The sequence below is a fragment of the Falco peregrinus genome, chromosome 3 (genome assembly GCF_023634155.1).
Source record: "Falco peregrinus isolate bFalPer1 chromosome 3, bFalPer1.pri, whole genome shotgun sequence".
In the NCBI taxonomy this organism is placed as follows: domain Eukaryota; kingdom Metazoa; phylum Chordata; class Aves; order Falconiformes; family Falconidae; genus Falco; species Falco peregrinus.
The window spans coordinates 48580140-48594264 of record NC_073723.1 but is presented as its reverse complement, the minus strand read 5'-3'; the positions used below and the strand labels follow the sequence as shown (position 1 = coordinate 48594264).

Sequence of the window (14125 nt, the reverse complement as noted above, 5' to 3'; positions counted from 1 at the left end):
TAGAGAGGTAAGGAAGAAACAATGAAATATGAGTAGGTAGTCTTAAAAAGCAAAACTTAGACTTTCCAAAGAGCATGTAGACATAAAGTATTTCTTAGAAAGGAATTCCCTACCTTAGGGGGAAGGGGCTAGTACATAGGAGATCCTGTGCCCCAAACAGCAGCCATTAGTCCTGATTTTCTGGGAGTGGTGTCCGAGCAGAACAAATCTGTATTCTGCAGGTTGCCAAACAGGGAGTTATGCAGCAAGAATGTTTTGGTTATCACTAGGACTGAAGAGACCTGTACTCCCTCTTCTGTGGCATAGTATGGGGTTCAGATGAAATTTGCAATTGTTTCTACCAGGGATCAGTACATAATGCAGGTGTTGGGCAAGAGGACAAAGAGCGTTTTGTTCTGCTGACTTTTTGGTTTTGTATGTGTATTTTTTCTAAAGTTGTGGAATATACAATCCATTTGCACACGGGAGACTTGAAGAAAGCAGATGCCACTGGTGAGGCCTATCTTTGTATACAAGGAGAAAAGAGTGACTCGGGGAAACGATGGCTTAACTCAAGAAACAGCCTGACCACTTTTGCTAGAGGGCAGGTAAAAAAATGAGGAAAAATGTAACTGAATCTGTGAGTGTCTTTTTGTTAAAATTTATGTTTACATAAAGTCTTTCATGGACAAAGTATCAAAAATATGAATGTTTTGTATTCCATATAGACATAATTTTCTCTTGTAGCTGATGTGATTGTCTCCATAGGTAACATGTTGCTTTTAAGCATTGTCAGCATTGTGCAACAGAGAAACAGTAAAAGTTGAAGTAATTTTGAGTGAGATTAAATATACTCTAAAAGTTGTTTTGATTTTCCAGACTTTTAAGGCCAGGGAGGTATCAGTGCTTGTTAAGATGTGCTTGATTGATAGAACTGATAGGTAACATTTCTTTAGGTTATCTTGCCTTTGTAGCTACTTTAAACTGACCTTTTCTTGTCAACTTTCCTGAACACTAATAGTGTTCCATGCAGAGTTTTATTTTTTCATGTTTCCAATTCTTCCACCCACTTATTGCTTTTAAACATGGTAAACATATTATTGCTTTTTGAGGCTTAAAGGGCTTTTCCTAGAAGAGTAATTTCTGGAGTAGTTATTGGCAAAAGAACAAAGTAACTTAAACAAATTTCAGATCAAAAGGAAATTTCTAGCTGATACATTACTAGACCCTACTGTTTGCTCTGAGTTTAGGTTTGGAAGATTTTTAAATTTTTGTTTTAAAGTAATTATAAAATCATTGCAAAGTACGTAGGAATCTTCTTTTGGGGAGGGAAGGAGAGAGTATTTCATCATTGCCAGCCAACCCAGATTAGTTTGTTCTCTGATGTAGAAATCTAGAGAAATCTGCTTGCAATATGCTTCATTTATTATTTAAATGTGTCTCTGTTTATTTTATCTGCTTTTCCATTCTAACGATTCCAGAGGACACAACGGTTGTTGTATGAAAACCAGACTGAATCTTTGTTAATCATTATGCCCTCTGTATTCCTGTATTTTCTTTCTCCATTGTGGAAGAGAATATATGTGCCCAATGTCATATTCGTTAAAAACTGATCAAACTGCTAGCTCAGATGTCACAAAATAAATTTGAAACTAATGATGACAGGATAGTAGGGCTCATCTGGCTTTAAGAAGTAACATACAAAATTTTATTAATTAATATCTTTTGTGATATAAATAATAGTTATATATGATATATCTTTAAGATAATACCTTAAAGAAATCTGGACAGCAAAACTTCTTGCTACAATGGATAAGGTATCAGTACAGACTGAAAGAATGTATGTTTCATTTTCTTTAAGAATAAAAATTGTAGAGAAAAATATGTGAACAATACAATTGACATGTGAATACTCGCTGCAGTGGAAATCTGCAAATTCATAAGGATTTTTACTATGTAATCCAGATTCTGTGTCAGTTTTTGAATGGGCTTGTTCAGAAGGCTAAATCCTTCATCTGAAATTATAAAGGGCTTTTCTATATCCAGGGCTATAGCACCCTAATCTTCTTCTTATAGAAAAGAGTTTGAGTAGCAACTGTTTGGGTATTCATTCTCTCAGTTTTCTTTACTCCAGCTTGCCCTCAAATGCCTAATTCTCTGTTCTTAGTCTTTGCCCTTTTCTTCTAGATGACTTGTGATCAATATGGTAGCATGGATTTTTGTATGTTTGGCAGCAACCATAGGTACAACATTTCTTGTTTGTTTTGAAACCCCCCAGTTTGTCCCAAACTTTTGTCTTCAAATTGCATTTTCAATCCAGACAACTGGTTCTGTCTACAACAGGATAGCTCATGAAGTCATGAGAAATAAGCCAGTTTTACTCATGGAGATTTTATTCTGCAGCAGGTTTCCCAAACAAGTACATGAATCTGTTCATGAATAGTTTGTTTTCAAACCTCATTTCTTCAGGCCCAGTTCAAAAAAGCCAACAAATATATACTTCAAACAATGTGTCTCCCCACTGTCAGTGTCCATACTTATGTGAGCTTTCCCACTGATTATGAGGAAAGATGACTGCAAAAAGACAAACGTATATATGCAAGAAGGTGAATATACTATGAAGATTTACAGTAGGGAAAAAAAGGGAAGATTCCATGAAGTCTATTCATCATCCAAGTCTGTTTTATGGGGAAAATTTGACTTATTATAGAGATGGCTTAAATTAAAACTCCTTATCCCAATAGCACAGTGATTGAAAACTTCCCAGATACTATTCACTTCATGCCCATTTACTTGCTGAATTCCCACTAAATTAGCTGTGAATTTTAATGAAAATGAAATTGATCCAGATGTTCAGAATTATTAGATACCTGTTGTTCATCAGTTTCATTGGGAGTTATGTTCTGGATCAAAGTAACTTTCAACATGAGTAGTAATTGAATCTGATTTAGTTATTTCAGTCCATGAAGGTACTAGAAACGAACACTTCATTGCTAGTGTGTGTATATGATGTTGCCAAAATTCCTTCCTATTAAATACAGCAGCATTTTGAAATTCATAATTCATAATATTAACTGGATCAGAAAATATCAATTATAGCATGTAATGTTTAATTGTGAACTCAAAAACAATGGAATGGCATAAAGAATAGAAATTTGTTTCCATTGAGATACAAAACAATGACCAGACACACAAGGCTAAACTGATAAATATTCAAAAGCAGATGCATATTAAGTTTAATTAAAATATAATTTTGATTATTTTCATTTTGCAGGTGGATGTTTTCAAAATCAAAGCAGTATACCTTGGCAAGTTGAACCAAGTTCTTGTTGGATTTAAGAGTCTAAAAAAAGGTCAGCAATTTTTTCAGTTAATGTATGGTAATAATCATGTAGATTAACAGATTTAGGAGATCCTGAAATTTCAGGAATACCTTAAATTTAAGATTAAAAATCACAAGAGTTTTTTTAGAAGTACTAGGAAATTTGAAATTGCTTTCCACTTTCTGGTGTTTATTACTTCTGTTAGACTACCTGTGTCAAGTATCCAGCTTAGTTTTACTAAAATGTGTAAAGAATTCCCAGGAAATGTGACAGTGTAAAAATGGTAAAATTATATGTGAAAATTTTCTCCATAGAAGTTACTATGGATTTGTAAGTATAGTCAATAAAGCTTTTGTTTTTTCAGGAACTAATATGACATCAATGCTTTTGAGGTTTTTGACATTTTTATCTTCCTTTCCATTTTTAGATGATTGACTTTTTAATTTTAAAAGAGAAATGTCTTTCAGGACTGAATGCTTCTAGGTAAAGATAAGAACAGCAAATCAGTTTGTCAGATTGGGAAGTGGAACGCGGAAGAAAGGCTCTTCCGGCCTCATATCTTTTTTTCTTCTAACGCATGAGAAATACAGAGATTCTGCATATGTGAGGTTGTGGCAGACAGAAAGGCTGCACTTCCTGCACATTTTTTAGTGCCCTCCTTCAGACTCCCCAGCAGTTGTTGAAGTTAAAGAAAATTGCTTATTTCTTAAAAAAAAAAAAAAAGCAGCAAGGAGAATTATGAATTGATATTTTCTTCAATATTTTGACTACAATTTTGGCCCAATTTTTTTAGAGGCAACAGAACAGAGATTCTATAGATATCCTACTTCTGCAGATAATGTTGATAATGGAGATAAGATTGTTCCAGAGCATGATAAGCTGAGTCTCTTGTTCTTTTATCTTTATCAAAAACCCAAGACTATAACATGACTGTAGGTTAAACTCAGACTCGGAAAAACTGATTTGGAGACAATTTCCCATGTATTTCCTAGATGATAACACTAAAATTAATGATCAAATTTTCATTGACTTCACCAAGACTTGGAGTATAATCAGGTTTACCATGACTCAGAGATCTGAGTCTTCAAATGCTTGATTTCCAGAGAATCAACACAATGGTCTCAATCATGAGAAAATCTTCAGCTGAAGTTTATGCCTTATTAGATAGCACAAAACCTCACCAGAAAGAAAGTTGTGTGTTGAGTGGATTTTCTGATGGCTAATGTGGTAGAAATCCTGATCCTTTTTCCTTTAGGTCATTGATAATATCATTTCCTATAGGGGATTTCTTCTGTCTAGAGATCTTGTACAAAAGCCTTTCCATCTTTTCGGACACTAATAGATCATTAACTCAAATCTATTTGTATGTTTAATTTCACAAAACCTTTAAGACTTCTTCATTTTGTCAAATATTTTAGAGTGCAGGGGAAAAGACATAAACACATTTAGACACAGCCAATATATATTCAGAAGTCTTATTTCCTGAAGAAGTGCAGCAAAAGAAAACATTTTCTTGATTTTCTAAAGACAGAAACTTATGACTGCATACACAGAACTTTTTGTTGCTTAAAAGGTATAAATTGATAACGTCCTGTTTATTTTCAATCAGATGAGTGGTTCTTGGAAAAAATTGTTATAAAAGAAGTCCTATACCCTTTTTCTGCACATGTTTTTGTTCACAATGACTGGATAAATAAACACTCCAAGAAAGATTTTGTAGAAGTGGCAATTCCACTCAAAGGTAATACCAGCACAAATGTCCTTCATTTGCGTGAATCACTACTGCATGGCAAAGCACAACAGGATCAGTATAAGGCTATTTCACAATGTAGGCAGAACTGAGTATTGGTAACCCAATGGTGAGGGGCAGGGGCCTGGACCAAGGCGAATCATGCCTTCTGTAATTAAGGAGGAAGAAATTATGCCTGGGGTGGAGATGGAAGTAGCAGTATTAAAAGTCTCCTCTGGCAGCACATAACCTGTCCTTGGAATAATACAGAGAAGACAGGTGTGGCCCCTGCAAAAGTGTGACATGAAGTCATGAAGCAGCTGGCCTGGTTTTCTATACTTCCACAGGGATAAAATGAGTAATGAGGGTTTTGCAGCTTTGTTGCCTGACTTGCCTGTGCTAGATCTAACACTACCAGGCAATGTAACCTTGCATCTTTTGGCTTATACTGCCTTATAACTTAGACATGAGCTCTGAATATATGTTTTTAATTGCAGAAACATCTGTGACATCTCTCATAAAAAATTTTGATACTAAAAGTAGAGGACGATGGCAAACATGGGTACACTGTACACAAGTACCAGAAGATGTTCCTGATATTCAAGTTGTTGTATTTGGAAGAAAAGGGAAATCCCCTGCACAGAAAGTTCAGAATCTGAGTGATAATCCATTTTTGGTCTGTTTCTTTTCTATTTCATACAAATCTTACCAAACAGTTTCAGTAAAGTAAAAATTGTAACCAACATATGTGAAGTTGTATGGAATGATTTTTTTGTCGCAGTCAATGTTTATACCTCCATGTCTTAAATAAACAGCACTTCTCACGTGGGCTAATACATATCACTTAGGAAAGCTCTCTTGAGCAAATGCCAACTTTGACATGAAAAGCCTCATTAACTTTGAATTAAGACTATTAGGCCTTAACAGTAAGGCAATAAATAATGAAGCTATTCCACCCTTCCTTTACATTCTACTTCTCAAACCTCAGCTAATCTGCTTTCACTACTTAGAAGCTGTCTCTCTACAATGAGCTTGGGCCTGGGCAAATGTCAGTTCTCTAGTTTGCACATGAAGTAATGGTTACATACAATGTAGAGTTAATTTTTTTTAAAATATATTTTTCTAACAGTTGACTGTTGGTGATATTGGAGACATAACAAAGGTTTCCTTTGTGTTATCCGGTCCATGCTTGGGAAGAGGAATTAAACTTCACAAGGTATTCCAAATACGATACATATAAACTTGTAATATTTTTCATAATACCAGTAAATATCTTCTGTTAAAAGACAGATTTTTAGCTTTGCTTTGCTTTGCACCACACTAGCAAGGCCAGATATCTTTTGGCTCGGTTACCTGGCATCTACAGATGATTACCTACAGCTTCTAGATCTCTGTGTGTGCAGATCTACCTTGTTTGGGCCTGCTGAATATGCTATACCTATTCACTGATGTGCAGATCCATTCTTCATAGCTCATCATGACATGGAAGGCAGTGTTTTCTGCTGATGTTCAGAAACATTAGTCCCTGCATGGAAATACTGAGTCTCCTGACAGAAAGCAACCTACTTGTGGAAATGAATTAAGCTGATATTTTAGTATTTATTCGTTACAACATGGTCATCAGTGGGCCTTAAACATCTGATTGTAGTTTAATATGTACTTCAGACCTTTCATAAAAAGAGATGGTGAAATGACTTAATGCTGTCAATTGTATAATTCAACCACATTTTAAATGTATACCTTTCCCCAGGGTGGTTAGGAAGATTGAATAGGCAGGTGTTGGGGCTGAACAATACTTGGGCTGTGGGGAAATACTTCATCTTGAAGGTTAATGCAAAGAAAAATTGTGTCAATGAGCTGTGCCTGTAGGCAAGGGCACAAAAAGCATTGTGGACATAGCATTGAATCATTCCAAACTTAGTAGAATATTTGTCTGGACTGGGCCACACAGTACCTTAACCCTACTACTGATTTAAAAGATCAAAGAGTGATTCCTTAAATGAACAAACAGTCCAGAAACTGTTCTGATGGGGAATGCTCAACAGCTGCATTCAAAGATAAAATTTTAATAGGTTGATGGTACTCAAACGAACATGAAGTCTGAGTTTATGAATTCCTAAGGATAGAGGAGGAGTTTATCGATCATATTTTCTCCCCAAATATGTTCTTTGTCAGCTGATTTTGCAGTCTCAGTTTAGGCTACAAGAGTGGAAAGAATAGGTAAGCAAAACTAATTTCTCATTTAAAATATGCATCTCCAGGCCATTTGATAAAGCAGTCCAATGATATGTTGACACTACCCTCACCATATCCATTGTGTGATTATGTAATATGATATCAGCCTCCAGAACTGGTGGCTCAAAACATGGCAGAAAACTCAGAAATGTAATTGCTTGTTTTCTGCTTTCTTTTCAAAGAGAATGCTTTGCAAATGGCTAAGTGTTTTTTATTCATGCTTTAAATACTTTAAAAGTTATTTAAGAATTGGTTTGTTAGTAGCTATAAATTGACAAGGAGTCAATAGGTTGTTGCTATAAACCTATGTAGTCTCTTCTATTGGTGCATTTACAACCCAAACATAAGCCACAATAACATATACTGCTTGTGCTAGTAATAAGCTTATAATATCTATTACTCATGTACTAGTCCATTTATAAATTATTTATTTAGCATAATCTAAAATGTAACAAGTTGTTTTCACTTTAAGAGGGCTCTTACAGTGAGGTAAAAAATAGAAATGCTGTATAGAAATAGATAATAGGAGGCAGGATATGTAAGCTTACTACGAATCAGTGGTCAAACCCAGCCACAACTGAAAAGAATCCTCTTCCTTGCTTTCTCCTTAAGTGACAAAAGTAATAGCCAAAGTTTCAGAAATTTCACATAACCCAGAGATTACAAATGAAACTGCAAAGGCTAAAAAGGAGATAATATCCCTATGTTCTTTATGCTATTATTTTCTCTATTTTGGTGTTTATAACAGCTTCAAAGTACCAGAGTTTTTACTGTTGATCTCCTACAGTTTCCTGCACACTTATGTAGAAAATGATATAATCTTAATGAAAATTTATGTCTTTTCTTTAACTTTTGAAGATTTGCATACTGTAGAATAAGTAGCTTTTTCTTGCTCAAAAGTAGAGTTTCTGGCCCTTTCCAAAATAAAATACAAAATAATTTTTACTTTAGTGTAGCATATAGAAACACTGTATGGTTTGGATGTTCACATATAGTTCACACTTGGATGTGATCTTACAATTAACAAATATCTGTCAGGTACATTTTATTTTAAGGCCAAAGTCTGCATAAATTTACACATCTCCTTTTTATGAGTCCAGTTTCTGTAGGATGTCTGCCTGCATATGCAAGTAACCCTTAGTCCAATTTTAATACTGATAGGCGTTTGTGATACTAATTGATATTTAGTTAGGAACGTTTATATTGATAGAAGTTAGGGAGGATATTTTTGTGTGAGAAGAAATTAGACATTTAGTTTGAGAAAATTCAGTTATTACAAGTGTAAAAAATGGGAAAACAACTGGCTGCAATTTTAGTGGAATTTAACAGTATCTAAAGAAAACCACTGTTTACTCATGTAAGTAATAGTTTAATTCTGGAAATGGCCATAGAGAATTGTTTACTTTCATCTGGATGTCTTGTGCCTGATCTTGTGAAGCACTGGGCACAAAGCATAAGCAGTAATGGAAATATTCACTACTTACATTTCTAGGAACTCAAGGGCAAGATAGTCTGACAAAATTATTAAGAGTGGAACTGTCAAATTCCTAATTATTTCAATTATATAATTTGTTTATATAAACATTTATGCATTTCCAAGCTTGCACATGAAGTCTATGTAAGGAAATCTGTACTCAGGATTTCCAAATAGTAATGTTTGTATCCTGTACAATGACACTCAAGCTTTTGTTACTGTCACTGGTGTCAGTAATAGTAAAACAGTCACCACAGAAATTCTGGGAATCCCTGCCTAAAATTTCAATTACTTAATGTCTCAATGAAATTAAGTTTTTGTTGAATTTTGTTTTCTTTTTAATGTCTTGGATATAATATTTTTATACAAAGAGATTTCAAAGGCTGAAGAAACCATATCTGCCAATTTGCAGTCATTAGCTATTTATCAAATTCAATCCTTCATGCAATTGTTACCATAAATGTTCATGCATATGCTTGATAGTTTGTCGTTCTGTATTTTATAACCTGACCCAAAATAAAGTTCACTATCTGAGTTGCCCTCCTGCGAAGCTGAGCTCCACATTGTCTCCGTATCTAGGATAGGTGAGCTTTCAAGGCTGTGCTTCCTGAGTTTGGAGGTTCTAAGTTCACAGATTTGGAACCTAATTTGTTCAGTCTCCACCGTGTTTTTAAAGTCAGGTGGAGTGAAGCTGGGCCTAAACTCCAGCCTTCTATTGGAATTCATTCTTCAAATAACGTATCTCCACAATGAGCCCCAAAGGCCACTAGACACCTAATTTCTGCCAACTTTGAAAATCCTAACTGAGATACAGCAAGTCACATACAAACAAATAAAAAGCAGCAAAGCAGATGTTTCTGCAAAATGGGAATATGCTATTAAGATTGATGTAACTGTGTTCATTCATTTGATATTCTGAAATTACATCTATATACAGGCCTATTTAATCTGTATCCTTCACTGGTTCTTTACAAATGAGTCCTATGCCTGCGTCAATATGCAATGAATACACCTATAAACATCAGGCTGCAGAATCAGTGGCTTTCAGCAACTACAGTAGCTCTTCTGCAGGGTCAAGTTATAAAGTGTTTGCAGGGATTAACAATAGGAAGAAATGTCAGTTTCTGTTGGGATGGAAATAAGAAAAAAAATGATTCAGATATATGAATTTCTTCTTCTGATTCTGCTTGCAGCTTCGGCTAAAAGACCTGGACACTAAACAAGAGTTGGGCTTTCACACTGAAGCCCAGTGTCTCTTTGGAGAAGATGGATCTGAGACTGTGACAGAGCTAGCAGCGGTCAGGCCAGACAAGCCACCACTCAGGGGTAAGCTGCTGAACTGAAAAATAAACACATGAGGAAGTGCACACACACACGCACAGAAATTTATTAACTACCTAATGGGATGAACACAATAGGCAAGATTGCAATGCATTTTATATATATTAAAAAAAACACTCAAAATTATTTTAAAAGATTCATTCAATATACCCGTTTAAACAGCATGGTGTTTAATAATGTGTATTGTTAAAGCATTTTTTTCTGTTTTAAAAAAAAACACACTGATATGACTTTTTTCACTAGGCTAAGTACCTGTTTGGAAGTCTGAAAAATATGCAAAGCCCAATTAGTATTTTTCAGTTAAGATTTTCAAAACCCGACTCATTTACACTTGGTGAGGGACTAAATCACAGTTTTAAAACAGGCACGTGCAAAGTCATAATGGTGTGAATCACAGAAAGAAAAAACAATATTTTTTTAAGTTTTCTTCAAGCCCCATTTCTGCCTCAGAAGTTCTGTTTCTTTGCATCATTATATTTAAAATATGATAACATCTTTCTTTGTTCTGATTACATTTTGTAAAATATTTAGAAAAGAATTCTCATTCATTATAATTTATGAACAGAAGTCTTAGTTAAAATATTTAAAACTTTTTGCATTTAATATATAACCGAAGGCTAGACTGCAAATGGAAGAATATCTTCACAGTCTGTTATAACATATAATTCTTCACAGAGCTTGAAGAATCCATAAAAGAAATCCTCTGTCATGCTGCCTCAAGGAGTATGTAGTATATAACGCATCAGCCAAAAGTCATGGCAAGCCATCCTTTGTGGTGAAGAAGAATAATAACAATGTAAACCTGTATAAACAGCTGAGCCATTTATCCTGAACCTATTAATTGATACTGGCCATAATTATCAAAATATCAGACTAAAACAGAATTCAGCTGATTCAGAAGAAAAGTGGATTTCATCTGTTATATCAGTGTTCTTTCTTTGGCAAAATATTGTTAGAGATGATAAATCCTAACTCAATTTAAGACCTTTAATTCCTATAAGAATTCAAGACTTTTTACAAAGCCTGATAAAATCAGTGTGATCCTCTCAGCTGGTTTCAGTGACCTCTGGACAAGACTCTGGATCTTCAACATTTTCTTTTTCTGTAATGTAAGCATGGATTGTTGCATTGATTCATAAAGAACATTGCATCTCTAATGCTGTAATGTGCTGTTGTGAGGTAGCTAGCAATCTGCATGAAACTCAGACCGTTAATGTAAATTAATATAACTTCATTCCTTGGTGTTGAAATTAATCTTTTACCTAAAATAAATCAGTTTATAACGTTTGATGTTTACATTGCTAAACAGTTTGATTTGGTAATGTCTTGTGTCACTGATTTTTCATGACAGAAGTTCTTTACTTGATCAGTGTTCATACGGGAACATTGCCCGCATCAGGGACTGATGCAGATATATTTATCACAGTGTTTGGAGAGAAGGGAGATTCCTGCAAAAGGAGACTAAGACAATCAAATTTTGAAAGAGGACAGGTTAGTAGTGAGTTATTTTTCTTACATGTTTGCTTAATGTGTTTTATTTTATTACTTTCTTCCACTACTGTGTTTCTTTATAGTTATAAAATTCAAGCATTGATGTTACACTGTGGTAACCTGTGGAAAAGATGTATTGCTTGCTAAGAATAGACATTTTACCTGAGCTGGGTTTATGGTTTAAGAATAGTTCAAGTACCAATAAATTTTAAACCCACAAACCATCAGTAACTGTTCTTAGAAACTGCAATTGAACCCAACAATATATATAACATTCTGTGGCTTAATTTTCAGTTACTTGTGAAGCTGGTATAGAAATATCAGGGCTATTTCCTGTGATTGCTCCTATAAACCTGATTTTTTTAAGATCTGTCCAGATATAGCTAAAAGAGAGATGTTTAAATGTGTTAGCTACTATATGTTAATTAATATATATAAAATTACAAACTGGTAAATCTGCTTGTAAACATACTGTGGCTGCTCAAGATAATTCCTAGGAGAGATTTCCTGGTCAGCCTTTGCTGATTATCATATTAATGTTTATACCTGCACAACATGTTCACACATACCCTGGACTCAGCCCAGCTATGACTGCTAGATAGGATTTAATGAGACCTTTCAATTGACCCATTGATCCAATTAAGCAGGTTCCTTTATACTTACTTCATACCATTTCTTAAGATTTCTCATGGCTGAGATGCCATAACTTTCCTAGGCGGCCTGTTCTACTGCTTTCTCAGATTTACCGTTAAACAATCTTTCCCTTATTTCCTTTATAATGCCAAAATATTTTCTTGAGCTTAGAAACATAGAAACCAGCTACATCATCCTTGTTTTTCATAGTCACTGATAATTTTTCTTCCATGAATTTGTGTAAACTCTTTTTAAACATGTGGTGAGCATCCACAATCTCCTGTGATAGTATGGACTAAATTTGACTTGCAACCTGTGTAAAATGGCCATATACTAGTTTAATCAGTTTTCCCTTCTGTTACTAGAAGACGAAGTGAATGTTTTTTCCTTGTCACCTTCTCTTTGCCATTCTTGCTTTTACAGACCTCTATCTTCTGCACACTTGTTTTGTCCCTGGATTGTTCCTTGTTCCTTGTGTAGAAGAATATCTCTTTAACCATCTCACTTACACTTTCCTGTATCTTTTTCTGGCTCTTCATTAATACATTCAAAACCTCTTTAAAAATTTGCCATCACCACCTCTGCTTCTCTTTTTTCTTATTTGTCAGAGTTCTGTTAGCTTACCTATAAGTACTATCTTCAGACAACTATTGCTCCAAATGGACTGTGTGATATAGTGCATAAAGCACTCACAGGCGGGATGTCTATATTCATTTCTAAGCTAAGTCACTGATTTACCTATGATCTGAATGTAATTTTACCTTCCTTGTGTCCCTCATTTTCCACTGTAAAATGAAGGTAACCAATAGTTTAGACAAGAATGAAAAGAGGCAATCATATATATTTAAATGACATTTATTTCCCTTTTCATTTACTACTGAGGAAAATTAAATACATCTTTTAAAAATATACTTAATCTCTCCTTTTCATAGCAATAACTTAGTGCTAGATTTATAATAGCATTTAATGTCCTGGTATCTAGTGAAATTATTATGCATTGGGAGATATTTAATAATTTGGCCATAGCCTTCTCACCCAAAGTATTTAGGCATGGTTTTCTTTCTTTCCTTTTCTTACAGTCTCTTGCAACCCCCCCCCCCCCTTTTTTTTTTTTTTAAGATGTCATTGTTTGCAGAATCCTGCTGCCTTAGTCCAAACTGTGTTATGAAAACATAGGAAGAGGTTTGATGTTGATTGGCTGGATGATATTCAAAATACAGGTTAATTCTTGGCATTTTTGAGGGCAAATGTTTGTAGGCAATTAGAATAGTTAATAAAAGACATAAAGGTACATAGTCTGTGACATAACCTGAAAAAGAGCTCTAAAAAATAATTTACATGGCACTTTCAAGCTGGATGTTAATACAGAGTCAGTGACACAGCTGTTAGTGTTAAAGAAATCAGAGCCACTATATTGAGTAATAGAGTGCTGAGTGTCTTCCCAAGCAGATCCTTTGTTTTAGGTGAGCTATTTTTGTACTGTGGACAATGAAAGTTTTCTTCTGCTTAGATAATTTGTATACTCATGCTCTTCATTGTACAATAGGTTCTTGGGAAATGGTTGAGCAGGGAGATGGCAAAATGTTCTGATGATACTAAGTTTTTAAGGTAATAAAAATGAAAGTTAGTGGCAGAGATTGCAGAAGGGCCTCATACAGAGTGACTGGGTAATAGAAAGACAGATGAAATTAGTTGTAGCTAAATGAAAAGCAGTGGCTGTGAGGGGGAAACCCCCTTAAATGTGCATGCAAAATGATGGGTTCTGAAATAGGAAAGTAGCCTCAGCATTAAGATAGCTCTGTAATGATGTCAGCCCAGCAAAACAAAAGGATAACAGAACAGATCAAATGTTTTGGAATTATTAGAAAAAGGAAAAAAACCCAGCCACCCCAAAGCAGAAAAAATTGAGAATACTCCCAG

General features: G+C 34.7%; 1 protein-coding gene across 1 annotated transcript in view; it reads left to right on the top strand.

Moving 5' to 3' along the window:
- The window catches only part of LOC101915968 (lipoxygenase homology domain-containing protein 1), a 144647-nt gene that overhangs the window by 84989 nt on the left and 45533 nt on the right, over nt 1–14125 (top strand). Inside the window, exons 24-30 of the mRNA XM_055800878.1 lie at nt 436–587; nt 3254–3332; nt 4912–5043; nt 5529–5707; nt 6161–6247; nt 9934–10066; nt 11433–11572. Coding sequence (XP_055656853.1) covers nt 436–587; nt 3254–3332; nt 4912–5043; nt 5529–5707; nt 6161–6247; nt 9934–10066; nt 11433–11572 — 902 coding nt within the window. The remainder of the gene's footprint in view (nt 1–435; nt 588–3253; nt 3333–4911; nt 5044–5528; nt 5708–6160; nt 6248–9933; nt 10067–11432; nt 11573–14125) is intronic.